This window comes from Cydia splendana, chromosome Z (genome assembly GCF_910591565.1).
Source record: "Cydia splendana chromosome Z, ilCydSple1.2, whole genome shotgun sequence".
Lineage (NCBI taxonomy): Eukaryota > Metazoa > Arthropoda > Insecta > Lepidoptera > Tortricidae > Cydia > Cydia splendana.
In genome coordinates, this window is record NC_085987.1 from 12,047,866 (window position 1) to 12,063,065 (window position 15,200).

At 40.9% G+C, this 15,200-nt stretch overlaps 2 protein-coding genes across 2 annotated transcripts; one reads left to right on the plus strand and one right to left on the minus strand.

Moving 5' to 3' along the window:
* The first annotated feature begins 20 nt into the window (after positions 1 to 20).
* Positions 21 to 10,003, plus strand: LOC134804024 (uncharacterized). Its single transcript, XM_063776879.1, has 7 exons — positions 21 to 1,159; positions 1,557 to 1,730; positions 1,878 to 2,087; positions 2,498 to 2,737; positions 4,789 to 4,992; positions 5,650 to 5,767; positions 5,906 to 10,003. Exons 1-7 carry the CDS (start codon positions 161 to 163, stop codon positions 6,013 to 6,015), a joined length of 2,055 nt encoding a protein of 684 aa, XP_063632949.1. The 5' UTR covers positions 21 to 160; the 3' UTR covers positions 6,016 to 10,003.
* LOC134804025 (neuronal acetylcholine receptor subunit alpha-5-like) lies at positions 2,739 to 4,240 on the minus strand. The gene has a single exon (XM_063776880.1). It carries the CDS (start codon positions 4,203 to 4,205, stop codon positions 2,856 to 2,858), a length of 1,350 nt encoding a protein of 449 aa, XP_063632950.1. The 5' UTR covers positions 4,206 to 4,240; the 3' UTR covers positions 2,739 to 2,855.
* Positions 10,004 to 15,200: the final 5,197 nt, after the last annotated feature.

Sequence of the window (15,200 nt, forward strand, 5' to 3'; positions counted from 1 at the left end):
ATTGTTTACAGTAAGTGTTAATGATAAGAATGCTTTGAAAAATTACTGGGCACTGAGGACCATGCCATCGTACCGTATGACGCATTCGTTTATTAAGCATATCAAAATGAAAGATTACTTTAGCCAATTTCTCGGCAAAACGAATGCAGTCAGATAAGCCATGCGGACGGCCGCGGTGGCGTGTAGTACGCTGGCCGTGATACCACGCGTTACAAGTCCATATTCACGTGCGGGCACCTACTCGTACCCCTGCACTCCGCGCAGGCATGCTTCGCGAATCCGTATGTTCTTAATTGTGGCCTACGTTATATCAAGTTTAATTGTCGTGAAAGGCCAACGACTTCTCACTGTAAACCCTTTTGCACGGTCCATAACTCCCTCCAAAATGCACCGATACCCACAATCTGTATGGAAACATTGTTACGTGTACAGTGCGTGTCCTAAGTGTTGTATAAATTGGAACCATCCAAGGCTTGCAACAAGCTCAACCCCTTTCAAAATCATACCTGTATGGGATTCGACCGTGCCAATGAATCGCAATGGGCAAGTATGGCCGCTTAGCAACTACCCCATGCTCCGAGGAAATAAGATTAATTTGCCTGTACATTCAGAGCATTATAGGCTTTTATCACTTATGACATCTACAGTCTCCGCCCATCCACACAGTGCACATTTATCGATTAACAATTTATCTCAAACTACAACTGTGACGTTAAACAGCTTAAACAAAACGAGGGACTCTATGATCACTTACCAGAAGAATTCTGTTAAACTTAAAATGACTTCAAACAAGCCAGGATCTTTTTTCAATAATACTTTCAATGGAAGAAGAATGAATGATGCAAAGAATAAAGGGGTCACAAACACAAAACCAATATTACTTGGTGTCACAAACAGCAAGTCAATGTTGCTGCAAAATAAGACTGATCGTGATCATGTGCAAAATGCTGGGAATGCATCCACCACTGTCCCACCCTTGGATGTGGCAACTACACAATCGGTGCTAAGTTTAATGCAATATCACTATGGAACAACCTCAACAACTTTCTTTAACACGTCTTCCCACAACAGTAATAAATCTGGTAGTCCAACAAAAAGAGACATTATTTTTAGAATATTTAGGAAAACACTAGATCGAGTTGAACGTAAGTTTCTATTGGTAAGTAATGAACTGAGTTTTTTTACCTACTTCTTGACGCTATCTGGTCGCGTTTCAATTAACTAGTCATCTTCTGCTAGTAATACATAATGTAAAAAAACACGTATAAGTACCTACATTAAAATTATGCATCAGCCGCAATAGATAGTGATCCATGCAATGCTTACTTGCATGCTTGCTTGAAATTTAATTGTTTCATTTCAGAACGAGTAGTAAAATATGTACGTAGGAAGGTACCTAAGTCATACCGTAACTCATACATTTATGCTATGCATTCAAAATTACCTACCGTGAAATAGTATACAACTTTTCGCTTTGCATATTCTTCGACGTCAAGGCTGCAGCTTGGTTCCCATTAAATAACTATATTAAATATTTATATAATTGTTGTTTGCAGTCGGCGTTCAATAAGTTGACCGCTATCAGTCCAGACAATCGGAAAGAAAATGGAATTAGCTTTTTACAATCGGGGCTTTTCCTATACCATCTGCTGATGACACTGTCTATTACAATGGATCAAAACGCAGTTCGAGAAATAGAAGAATATATTGGTTTAAATATGTCGGAAGCAGTAAGTAACATGAGAATGTAATATGCCTACTTTCTATACTTATTTTTAACGAAATCTGGTGCTAATGGATTTGAAAACGGCTCAGGTTTAGTAATCTGTACCTAACTCTGGGTTTGATATTTATCAATAACTTGTATTTGTTTGTAGGATAAAATCGAGATATTAGAACGAACAGTATCATGGCTTCCAAAATCCAGCGCAGAGCTGAAATTCAGGTGGTCGTCGCGGCTGGTACTGCAGCGCGCGGCGGACGGGGACGCGTTCCACAGCGCCGCCGCGCGCGCTCTGCCGCTGCGGCTGAGCTGGCTCGACGGCAACGAGACCACGGCACAACTTACCGAAACTCTTAACAGTATGGTAACGTCACTTCTAACCGTACCTAATAACGCACAGCTACGTTTACCTATCCAAAAGACCGAGATTTTTAGAAATTATTGCCAATATTAATTATACTTTTTAAGTATCAGTAAGTTATGTATTATATATATCGTCAACTAGTGTCCACAACACAAGCCTTATTGAGCTTACTGTGGACTAGGTCGATCTGTGTAAAATTGTCCTATAATATTTATTAATTTTTATTTATTGATGGCTAAAAGCTAGACACTCATCAATGCTAAATGCCCTATAAGATTTTGACTATTATAGTTGGTAGGTGATAAGTGAAACAGTTTGTAAGAGAACATGAACTGTTTGTTACATAAGATCTTTGTAGATCCATGCAATAAAATATTTTTGATTTGACATTGGTTGGTGTACTGTTGAAGGTGATGTCGGACTCCGGAGGCAGCATGCACGACACGTTCTCGGAGGACGAGGTGGAGTCGGGCGTGTGCGCCGCGGCTTTGGGCACGGTGTACCTGCGCGGCACGTGGCGCGCGGCGCCCACACTGCTCAACGACACGCTGCCCTTCCGCGACGCACCCGCCGCGCCCCAGCGCTCTTCGCGCTACTTTCGCCTCAACGACCTCATGGGTTACTCCTACTTGCACGAATGGGAGACAGAGGTCAATAATCAATTATTTTATTTCGTTACCCATATACAATATTACACATGCATGTTATATTGAAAGCGACCTATATTTTTATAGGTAAAATACAATAGTGTGATACACAGCACAAAATTTAATAAGGGTCCCTCGGAATGTAAACGCCTAATAACACTGCGTAAGTTATCAGTGAAACAATGAACACGGCGCTGTTCATAATATTCGATAGTTGCAGCCAGGATGATACTTGCTTTGGTTCCTCGACCGCACTGGTTCCGGCGTCGTCTTCTGAGAGCGTAACCTTCTCGTCCGGGGCGCGATCTGGGTCGAACTCGGTGAAGACGGCGTATTTGACGGGGCCCGCGGCCACGAACCGCGTCACCCGCAGCAGCCACGTCGGCGGCGGCGTCGCGCGCGTCCGCAGCGACATCAGCCCCAGCGTTAGCAACACCGCAAACAACGATACGACCATCGAGTCTCGTATGAACAATAGAATAATGGGCGTGTCCGCGCTCTCCTTGGGTATGTCATAGCCGATTTCCGTTAAAAATATAAAGTGACAGAAAAGACTGAAACACGCCACTATTAACCTCGTATTATCCTTGATATCTAACATTAACGATATCAACGTCAACATGACGATAGCTATAGAAGGGACGACAACGATGGCTGCAGGGCCCGCCGCTTCGCGCTGCATGACGAACGTGTATTTCAACATCGGATAAGTATCATTCGGGCAACAGGAATATTTACCGGGAAATCTTTTTTTAGCCACGTGCAAAAGTCTCCAGCCGGGTCCATCCTGGTATTCGTCAGTATTGACAGCATGGACGGCGTCAAAAGTAAAGTTGATCTGCTCCCCTGTGTGCATCCAGGATCCAAAATATAAAGTGCAGTTTTGCGCATCGTAGGGCCAGCGACGCAAGGTCGTGCGGCAGATGCCCGAGTGTGCCATGTGAGGTACGCACGTCACCGAGCCGTTGTAGCGCACTTTGCAGGTCGTGTAGAATGAATCTGACTGGTACCTGCTGGCGTCTGCGTTGAACAATGCTAGTCGCGGGGTCCATATTTCGTGACTCTCTAGTAATGTCATGTTTATACCTCCATAGTCACTAGGTTTCCATTTCAAGAATTCGTCTTTCCACGTCATAGTCACCCAGCTGTGCACTGTGAAGGTTTCTTCTAGGTAATCAAAGCTAATGTATTTAAGTAGGAAGCCGACCTCTACGTTGACCGTGTCCTGGTGTTGGAGAACGGGGCGGTAGTCGCTGTTGTAGGCGCATTTGAGGTCTTTCCGGAGGCGCGCGTCTTCGGTGACCTGCTCTTTCTTGTTGGGGCAGTCGTCCGTGTCCGCGCGCGCAAGGAGAACGCACGCCCACAGCGCCAGTGCGCGGACGGGGTAAGCTCGAGGGAACATTCTGGGCCGCGTTCGATTCGATGACTGGTCGCCTGCAGGCACACACTCGGCCTGCCATTGCTGTAACATGATAGGGTGCTACGCCCCCTCGATAAGCGTGTAATGTTGAGCTTTTACACGACGCGATAATAAATAAAGTACGGTATTACTGGCTATAATGTATGATATGGGTGCCCTGATTTGTTTTTTGTGAATTTTAATAGTAAGTAGGTACTTGTTGTTCTAATCTACTTTCACTTGTAGGTGTAGTGAGCAGTTAACCGTAGATTTCATTTACTAAGTAACGTTTATTTTTCACATTAATGTATTTTGTTTACACGTGTTGTGTTATAGAAACGAAAATACCTACAGTGTTAGTTTTTAATATGGTTCATTTGGCCTTAGGTACCTACGCTAGCTACAACTATAACTAAGTAATAAGTTTAGCAGTTATAAATTCTTACACCACGGTACCTAGTGGCCTAATTGGGTGTACCTATTCCCATTTGTCCCTGCCGGGCACAGATGGGAATAGACGCTTCATACTTCATATAAATAATTCCCATTTGTCTCCTCCTCACGTATGGCGGCCGTCACGTGGGGCGGGGACAAATGGGAAATTTTCTGCATCATACGTTCAAAAATGACAAAGGGATATGTGTTCATATTCCAGGCCATAGAGATACCGTACGCTACGCCTGGTCTTACGCTACTGATACTGGTGCCCAAAGAGCCGTCGCTGCGGCCGCTGGTGGAGCGCGCGGCCGCCGTGGGGCTGGATGCCGTGGTCGGCGTTATGCACACGATGAGGGTAGCCGTCACACTACCGCTCTACACGTTGCGCATGACTTTATTGCTGCCTAATAAACTACAAGATGTAAGTTCCTTTTACTAATCAACACAACCTTGTTTGTGTTCTCTTTGTTTTATCGCACACACGGTTTGGTGCACGTTGATGCTATAATTGAGCTAAACTTAATCTACAAAAATCCCCTCTTGGGCTCATCTACAGCTACCTATAATCAGCAGCAGCTGACTGTACATATAAGTAGGTATTGTACGAACATCTTTACAAGCCAAAGTTCCAAAAATATATTTACATGGATCTAAGAGGTGTTTGTGAACTCGACCGTACAATGTATCTACTTATCTAACTATATATTTGTCACAGGTATAGGTACCCACAATACAAGCCTTATTGAGCTTACTGTGGGATAATTTCGATTTGTGTAAGATTGTCCCATATTTATTTACTTGCGTGCAGTTTCATCGTTTCAGTAAGCCGCCTATTTGCATCCCATTCTTCTTCCCTGGGGTACTATAATTTACCTGATATGTGTCTGTCTGTGGCATCGTATCATAGCTCCCAATTTCCCAAGCTTTCGGAAAACGATTTGTTTTTAGATAGTATTTAACTCCCTGGATGGCTCTTAAAATTATAAAGTTTAAAATGACAAATACAGAACAGATACCTATACATGAAACTGTTAAAACAATAGATAGGTACTAAATGCAAGATCTATACAATTTCCAGATGGGCATGCAAAGTTTGCTAAACAATGGCACTGACTGCCAGCCTGTGAGGCTGTCCCACGCCGTACAGCGGCTCATGTTCTGGGCAGAGGCTGGCCGAAACGCGTTCAAAGACGATGGTAACGTACCTACCTAATATGTTGTCTCCATTTCCTAGTTGTGATTTTAAACTAGGCGAGTCTGCTTGATCGAACAGCACTCTGAAATATACAATTGAATGTAGAATTTCTTCATGTGTTATTTTTATGGTTTTTCAGGTATAGAATGGGACCCGCGTCCAGAATTGGAAATTGTCGTAGACCGGCCATATCTGTTCTTCGTTCGTTGGGATAACATAACCATTATGAATGGAGTATTCGTACTGTGACTAGTATTGGTCGCAGTTGCGTGGCTAATGAGAATCAATGATCTCAGGCCGCCGAGCGATCTTCGTGCTGAGTATCCATGCACGTGAAATAATCAAAAGGAGACGGGAATTTCGTATGCCGTGCTATCCTAAACGATACGTATGGTCAGGAAATCATCATACTGCACGGCGAAGTGTAGGTACTTGGCAAAAACTGAAATAGATGTCATGCACTACCACTTGCACTAAATGAAAGAACGTGATGGGAATTGCAAAAAAAGGTCAAAACCATTAAACCACCATAAGTGGCATTGGAAAATTCGTTTTTAATTCAGAATTAGTTGCGCCAGAACACGGATATGGAATGAGTTTACGAATGTCACTTATGATTATTAATTATGCCTGGTGGGGTGGTATAACCCTTGACTATACCTAATAGGTACCTACCTACTCGTTGTCTGTCCCTCAATGAAAAAACAGCTAAGTATACCACTATTTATATCATATTTATTACTTAATTATAAATTGTAAGTTAAGTAGTTTAGGTAATTTGTTTTTTTGATGAATCCTCCTACTGTGATGGCCGTCACAAATAGTCACAATACAATTGAATTAAAAACGATTACTTATTCATTTCCAGGAACAAACCCAGCGAATATGTTAAAATACTTATAAATCATATTATTACTTTGTTGCATGAAACAAGTTTAATAAAAGCCCGGCAGAATGGCTCTTAGATTCCATGGAATTAGATCGTGAGACCTACCTACTACTAAATAAAGACTTGTTTAATTATGCGTGTTGTGTAGATAGGAATCACGATATAATACGGCGGAATTACAGAGTAGAAAAATAAATCTAAAGATCATAAAAAAGATATCTTCCAAACTATTCACGGAAATGTAACCAAAATTTGTAATTTGTATACAAGTTAAGCATAATATATATCATTTACAATACTTGTCTATTTAACAAAAATAAAATAGGCCACTTTGTTTTATACCCGGGTCAAGTTTGACATCTAGTAACAAAAAAATCCGGCCATGTGCGAGTCGGACTCGCACACGAAGGGTTCCGTTCCATTACGCAAAAACGGCAAAAAATATCACGTTTGTTGTATGGGGGGGCTCCCGTACTTAACCTTTTCGACGCCGTGTCAATGTCAAACACAAAAGCTGTCACGCGGACGCCACGTCACCGAAGTGTCAAAACTAAAATTGAACTTTATGCATAGCATATGCACGTAGGACTATGTTGCTCTGTGGTCTGTGACCGATTAATCGGTCTTTGGCGTTGAACCTGCGGTGCGGTTATATCGGTCATTGGCGTCCAAAAGGTTAAATATTTATTATATTCCGCTTTTAGTATTTGTTGTTATAGCGGCAACAGAAATACATCATCTGTGAAAATTTCAACTGCCTAGCTATCACGGTTCATGAGAAACAGACTGGTGACAGACACAAAGGCGGACAGCGGAGTCTTAGTAATAGGGTCCCGATTTTACCCTTTCGGTACGGAACCCTAAAAAACTTGAAAATTTAGGCAAGCCGGTGTTCTTGCGAGCTGCTTAAAACTATTAGAACTAGGGATTGCTGAACCGGTACTGTTTAAAAGAACCGCGATTTTCGGTACGAGGCAAAAATGGAACCGGGATTTCCCGGTATTTTCGGTACTTTCGGGACTGCCTTCAAAAATCAGTTTTTACCTCAATTTTCGGTAAAATAAACCTAAAACGAGCATCAATCTTTCTCTAAACATTATACAGTATAAAAAGTACCATAGTGAAGGTACAGTCGACGTCAAAAATATGTTTACACTTTTGCACCTTCCCCCTTTGAATTAAGGCGAAAAATGTAAACATATCTTTGACGTCGACTGTACACACACTTCTTTTTTACGATAATATGTGTCTTCAAGCCACACAATCATTGCCTACATTAAAAACTGTGATATGGACTGCCTCTGCTTATTATACTACAAAATAATTAAATAATGTAATTAGGTTTAATCCTACATTAAAAAAATTACATTTGATATTTTTACTATCTTTGTTGAAAAACATCGACAAAAACTGAATTGTGGCTCAGGTAATATCATCATTATTTTTTTCGTGTCGTATCGTGAAAAATTTTAATTAATCATTTTCGCATGCGTTCAAATGGGCTGTGGCAGGGATATTTTACCTACATACATATAATAATAGAACTACCAATACGAAGAATCAAGAAGTTGTTGCAGCCAGAATTAAGAATTTACCAAGAAGAGGGCATGTCACTATAATATTTTAATTCATTTTAAAATGTCATTCAGATTATCAATGAGAGTTTCTTATACCGTATTCGAATTAAAAGAAATATTTTATTAATTACACAATTCTCTCTAGTTTTTGCTCGTTTTAGTTTATATACTAACTAATTATTTGTATAAAATTATTTATCGTAGAAACACTCGTATAGTTTCAAATACGCAATTTTATATTGTCTATTTTTGTTTTGCTTTAATATGTGGGCAGCCGTAAAAGTATTAGCGTCAGCCTTGGATTGATACAATATATTTCTTTAAAAACATGATATTTCATGCCAAGTAACAGAAAACAGACAAATATTGTACCGGAAACATTAGTCCCGAAAATCCCGAAAGTACCGGGAATTTAATTTTGAAATCCCGGTTCTTTGCTTGGCTCTAAATCCCGGGAATTCCCGGTACTTTCGGTTCCGGTATTTCCCGGGAGCAAACCCTAATTAGAACTATGCATATTTCAAATAAAAACTGAATAAGTCAAAATGAGTGTTTTTTACACACTGTGCATAACCGACGCAAAATTGAACCCATTCATACTTACCTATAGTATGAAATTTTGAAAGTGGGCTAGCTTCTTACAACCTTCTTACTCTTCTTAGGTGCAGGTACGAGTACATATTATGTATGCTTAGATTTGAGGAGATCCCTCGATTTCTCATGGATCCCATCCCATTAATACCAGGGTCCATGTGCCTAGACGTTACCATGTAATGTAAAAGTGTACTTGGATGCAAATAAAGATCTCTATCTCTAAAATATCGGAATTCTGAGAACACAAAAATAAAAACACGGTCGAATTGATAACCTCCGCCTCCCCTTTTTTGAAGCTGGTAATTTTTTTTGCAGTGTTTCAAAATTGATAAGTACCTACTTATTTTAAAGGATTTGTGGTTTACGTTTCACTATTGATGCCACGTCCATTATTTCCATTATTAGTACATACATATAAAGAGCATTGTATGATCAAACAAAGATGTATTAAACAAAATACAGTGTTTTACTAGCAAAATTTTTACTCACCTTGAAAAATAATATCACTTAGATATATTGTTAGTAGTTAGTAATCGAATTAGATATTATGAGGAACCTGAACTCAGAGATTGCGCATTATTTTGTCACACGTTCCTATGTACACCTTCAGTTTTCATCATCGGTTCATTGGTGCCAAAAATTAGACTAAATTCGTTGTTACTCCCCATTTTGTGTTTTAGTCATGAGGCATGCTCATGAGTGCCAAACATGCGTTTGTTTCATAAAAATGTGTATTATATTCATAGCTGGGCAGAAGTCCGCGAAGTTAAGTTTTCGAGTAACGGATTAACTTTTAAGTTAATTTTAAAAACCTGTAACGGACTTGTTAACTTCCGTTAACTTTCCTTAAGTCCGTTAATCGTTAATACCTAAGTACCTACGCACACCAAGGCCGCGCACTGCCTCAAATATAACACTAAAGCATACCTTCGAGTGCTGCTGTGGAACGCCTGTTTTCGGCGGGAAAAGATATTCTTTCTCCAAAACGGGCGTCGATATCAGACGACAATTTTAATATGCTCATGTTCATGAAGGGAAACATGCACCTTATGGCAGATGCTAGCGAATGATATTTTTATTGGCTATGCTATTATTAATTGGTAAATAATTAGTAAGTAATGATTACCATGTTAATTAGTAGATTAGTCTTTAATGAAAATCAAAATGTATGATTATTTCTACTAGTTTTATTTCCTATTGCGTATATTTACGATTTCTAGTTAACGATTAACTTTAACTTCCGTTAAAACTTTTGAAAAGTAACGTTTTAACGTTTAACGAATTTAACTTTTTATTTAACGCGTTAACGATTAACGAAGTTAACTTTTTGATTAACGGTGCCCAGCTCTGATTATATTCAAAACTAAGAAAATTGAGATACCTACTCGTAGCCAGCGTTAAATAGTAGTCGTCTACAAACGTCTTGCATATTCAGAAAAATAACTTACTCATACCTAACTCGGCATTTACCGCCCCGCAGATTTTCTGAAGTAGGTAGGAAAATGATAAAGAATGGCTTATTATTAACCGGGCAACTAAAATATTAAACAGGAACTTTCATTGGCTCTGTGACATTGACATACTTCATTCATACTACTGCATACTACGCTACATGATAACCAAAGATGATAACCAGTTCGGGTTTAGACCCAAACTCTCAACAGAAAGCGCCATTGTCTGTCTGAAGCATGCCGTCAAATACTATACCGATAGAAATACACCCGTTTACGCCTGCTTTCTCGACTTGTCGAAGGCATTTGATCTGGTTTCCTATCATAAGCTATGGGAAAAGCTCGACAAGATTAAATTACCTCTAGAGCTTATCCGGATATTTCAGTTTTGGTATGGAAACCAGATCAATCATGTCTAGAGATGGGTCGCGGGTATTTACCCAATTTACCCACCCAGGTAAATACCCGGTAAATACCCATCTACCCGGTATTTACCCGTATCTACCCAAATGGACGGGTAGATTCATTTCTTGTTGCACATGTCGATTTGTGTTAAAGTGTAGATATAAACCGAGTTAATGGCTGTAATTATTGTGTGTCATTTAAAATGTAATGGTTTAGTTGCAGTTGCAGTTGTAACTAAGGAATTTTTAGTACAATTTTGATAAATATTAAAAAAAGGCCGTCATAAGAGTATTTTTTTTAGACTTGAGTAAATTATCGTACTTAGGGGCTATTCATAAATTACGTCATTTCAAATTAGGGGGGGGGGGTCTGGACATCGGATGACGGTAGCATGAAGTAGGAGGAAATGGGGTCATTTGAAGCATGATTTTTGGATGATTATAGGGGGGGGGGGGGGGGTCAAAAATCGTCAAAAATCGATGACGTAATTTATGGACAGCCCCTTATACGTTGATAATACACATTCCAACTTCGGTCGGCGGGGGGTGTGGTTGGGGTGAGGGGGGCAAAAGTGAACTTTTTCATATTTCATGGAATCTGTCATTAATATCGAAATGTGTTGTATGTACAAACTAAAGTAGACATATATTTCTACAAAAAAGGTTATATACATTTTTGTCCTAAAACTAACTGTGTTTGACTTATAAGCTTCACAAGTTGGGATACGGCACATTTTTTTTTTATTATCATTCATAAGTATTCTTTATTTTCATCTTTCTAATGTATATTAAAAGCATTTTAAAACATTTCCTGAAGCCAGGGATTGATTTTACACGATTTTTATAATTGGACTGATATGTTAAAATCGAACTTCACCTCATAGCAACCTTTTCGTAATTAGTTTGAACATACATTTTATGTAACATTATAAAAAAATACTTAAATTAATCTTATTTATACTCACATACCATTAAACACATCAAATTTAGAAGAAAAACGAAAATACCCGCGTATTTACCCGCGGGTAGGTAAATATCGGGTATTTACCGGGTAAATACCCGCTGTCGGGTATTTACCCGGGTAGTTACCCATCTCTAATCATGTCAGATGGGGGGAGAGTATTTCGGAGGGGTACAGGTTGGAGTGTGGCGTGAGACAAGGGGGGCTGAGCTCGCCCACACTCTTCAACCTGTACGTTAACGATCTAATTGAGGTGCTCAGCAGCCGTCATGTCGGTTGTCACATTGACGGGGTATGCTTCAACAATATTAGCTACGCAGACGACATGGCGTTGCTGAGTGCATCTGTTGGAGGTCTCTGCGAGCAGTTTGCCAGTAGTTACGGCCTTAAATATAACGCTAAGAAGAGCGAGCTAATGATTTTTAGGGCGGGGACTAAATGTCCGTCCGAGGTACCTCCTGTACGTCTCAGCGGGGTCCCCTTGAAGCGTGTTCACCGGTTCAAATATCTAGGCCATGTGTTAACTGACGACCTTAAGGATGACGATGATATTGAACGGGAGCGGAGAGCGTTGTCAGTCCGAGCCAATTTGCTCGTTGTTCTTTTAACGTCAAAACTACACTGTTTCGTGCATATTGTACCACTTTTTACACGAGCAGCCTGTGGGTTAAATACACACAGAAGGCACACAACGCTCTCCGTGTTCAATACAACAATGCGTTAAGGGCGCTGCTGCATCTGCCGAGGTTTTGCAGCGCCTCGGGAATGTTCGCGGAGGCGCGTGTGAATTGCTTTTACGCCACCATGCGCAAGAGAGCAACCTCAGCAGTGAGACGTGTGCGCACCAGCGGCAGCGCCCTGCTGGCAGTCGTCGCCGACAGGCTTGACGGTCCATTTATGGGACACTGGTTGTCATTGCATGCACCAGTGTCCCATAACTGGGCAAAATGATGTAACTAGTTAAGTAAGGTTCTATAATTAATATTGTTGACATTTTGTATTCCTTTTTATTGTATTGTATATAGTATGCCAGTGTGTTGTTTATGTGTATTTTTATTATGGGTTAAAAGCCTGAAATAAACGATATTTTTTTTTTATTATAGATAGGATTGGCTTTACGGACAATAATAATGAGGCATGACAGGGGCCAGTACAGCGGTGTGACACCGGTACAACGCGATTGGTTGATGAGTTCGCATCACGCGCGCTATTGGAACGCGTTATATTGCATTTAAACTTATTGAAGAAAGATGCAAAGGAGAACCAAAAAATACTTTCGAGTAGGCAAAACACATAGGTGTAGTGCATAAATATTTTCCTTCGTATTTTCACGGAAACGTATCTTGCTAGTCAGTCAATCTCGGTCTAAATATACTGAGGTTGATTGAAGTAGTATGACAAATACGAACGTTTCCGAGAAAATATGAAGGAAAACAATTATGCACTACCACAGAATAAATAATAGTACTAGGTACAGAAGACTCACTTACTAACAAAACGCGTCTGTTACGATCAGGACAGATATGGCCGCTAGGTGGCGACAGCGCCACGCGCGGCTTATGGCTAGCCACCAAAATTGGTGTGGAACGGATGTACTTTTAGCTACCTGTTGCAAAGCGACGAAATCGCGAAGTGAGCCACGCCTGGCACTACATCTGTATTGACTCTTTCTGGCAAAGTCTGTTACCGCACTACCATCAATTCATTTTTGGAGGATAGCCTAAGCAATTTCGTTACAAATATGAACGCTTCAGCATGTTGGATAGTCGAGATATGACCACGGTACGAAGCCTCCTGTGTACGAATAACGCAAATAACGCGAATAAAGACATCCCTAATAATTTATTAGAAATAGACATAGGAATCCGCGGGGCAAATTGTGAATTAAGACTTTATGTTTGGCACTTATATGGTACTAATTACAACAAAATTTAGGCTGTTTTAAAACGATTAGGCAATTAAAAACTAATTTTTGAACTATTTTGTTGTAATTAGTACCATAAGATTAGCTCATGGCATGTCTCTGGGGAGATTTCCTTTTCGGACCACAGATATATATGCTTCAGGTATAAGACTAAAATCCAATTAGAAATTATACGCAAACGGAATCCCAGGAACACCAACTGGTTAGCGTTCAAAAGCGACCTGGAGGTGGAACTGGGAGACCCTAAAGGCAAGTTAAACTCTATTATTGACATAGAACTTGAAACAGACAGAATAGCACAAGCTGTCTATACAGCTTGGACAAACAACTGCCCGGAAAAGAAAATCCTGGCGAAGAAGGTGCCCTGGTGGAACCCGGAGATTGCAAAACTCCGGAAGGAAACCAGGGCTGTCTTCAATGATGCTAAAAGGACCAACGACTTCGAGCATTACGCGCGAAAACTCACGGAATACAGCAAAGCTGTGAGGAAAGCAAAAAGGAAAGCATGGATGAACCATTGCGATCAAATCAGGTCCATACCGGAAGGCATGAGACTTACAAAGGCACTAGCTGCAACGAAGTCAGTTCCACTCACTTCCATTAGAAGAAGTGACGGAAGAATGACTGAAACGGGGCTAGAAACCCTCAGTTATGTGTGACACACACTTCCCAGGCTCGATAATACATCAGAGCGTAACGGACGATGGAACCGGTGCAATGGAACAATCCATCAGCACGACCAGATACAACTGGGACACGTCTAAAAAGGTAGTAGATCACGATAAGATACAATGGGCACTATCCACATTTCAACCATACAAAGCCCCGGGGCCAGATGGAATCTACCCCATACTACTACAAGAGGGCGCCAATGTACTAATACCGCACTTAGGTAGACTGTACAGAGCGTGCATAGCCTTCGGACACGTACCGCGTGTGTGGAGGATGGTAAAGGTAACGTACTTGCCTAAACCGGGCAAAGCAGATTACACAGAAGCCAAATCATACAGGCCGATAAGTCTGTCATCGTTTTTCCTCAAAACACTGGAGAAACTGGTAGACAGACACATAAGGGATGGTCCTCTTAAGAGGCATCCGCTGCACCAATTGCAGTGTGCGTATCAGCCGGGTAAATCGACTGAAACGGCACTACACCTGGTGACAACCAGAGCGGAACAGGCGATAGAGAACAAAGAACTATGTCTGGCCACTTTTATAGACGTGGAGGGGGCATTTGACCGCACCACGTATCAGGCAATCAATATTGCAGCATCTAAACACGGCATAGAACCAACAATCTGTAGATGGATTGGTACTATGCTAAATAGCCGACTAATAAAATCCTCCCTTATGGGAGATGAAATATTAGCTACGGCCACGAAGGGTTGTCCACAGGGTGGGGTTCTCTCACCAACTCTCTGGAGCCTGGTAGTTAACTCACTGTTGGAAGAACTAAACAAAGGCCCAATACATACGGTAGGGTACGCAGATGATTTAGTGATTCTTGTAAACGGGAAATTCCCGGGAACAGTATCGGAAATCATGAATAAAGCACTGAAGCAAGTGGAGAGATGGTGCAACTGTCATCAACTCTCCATAAACCCAGGCAAAACAGTGGTAATACCGTTTACCAG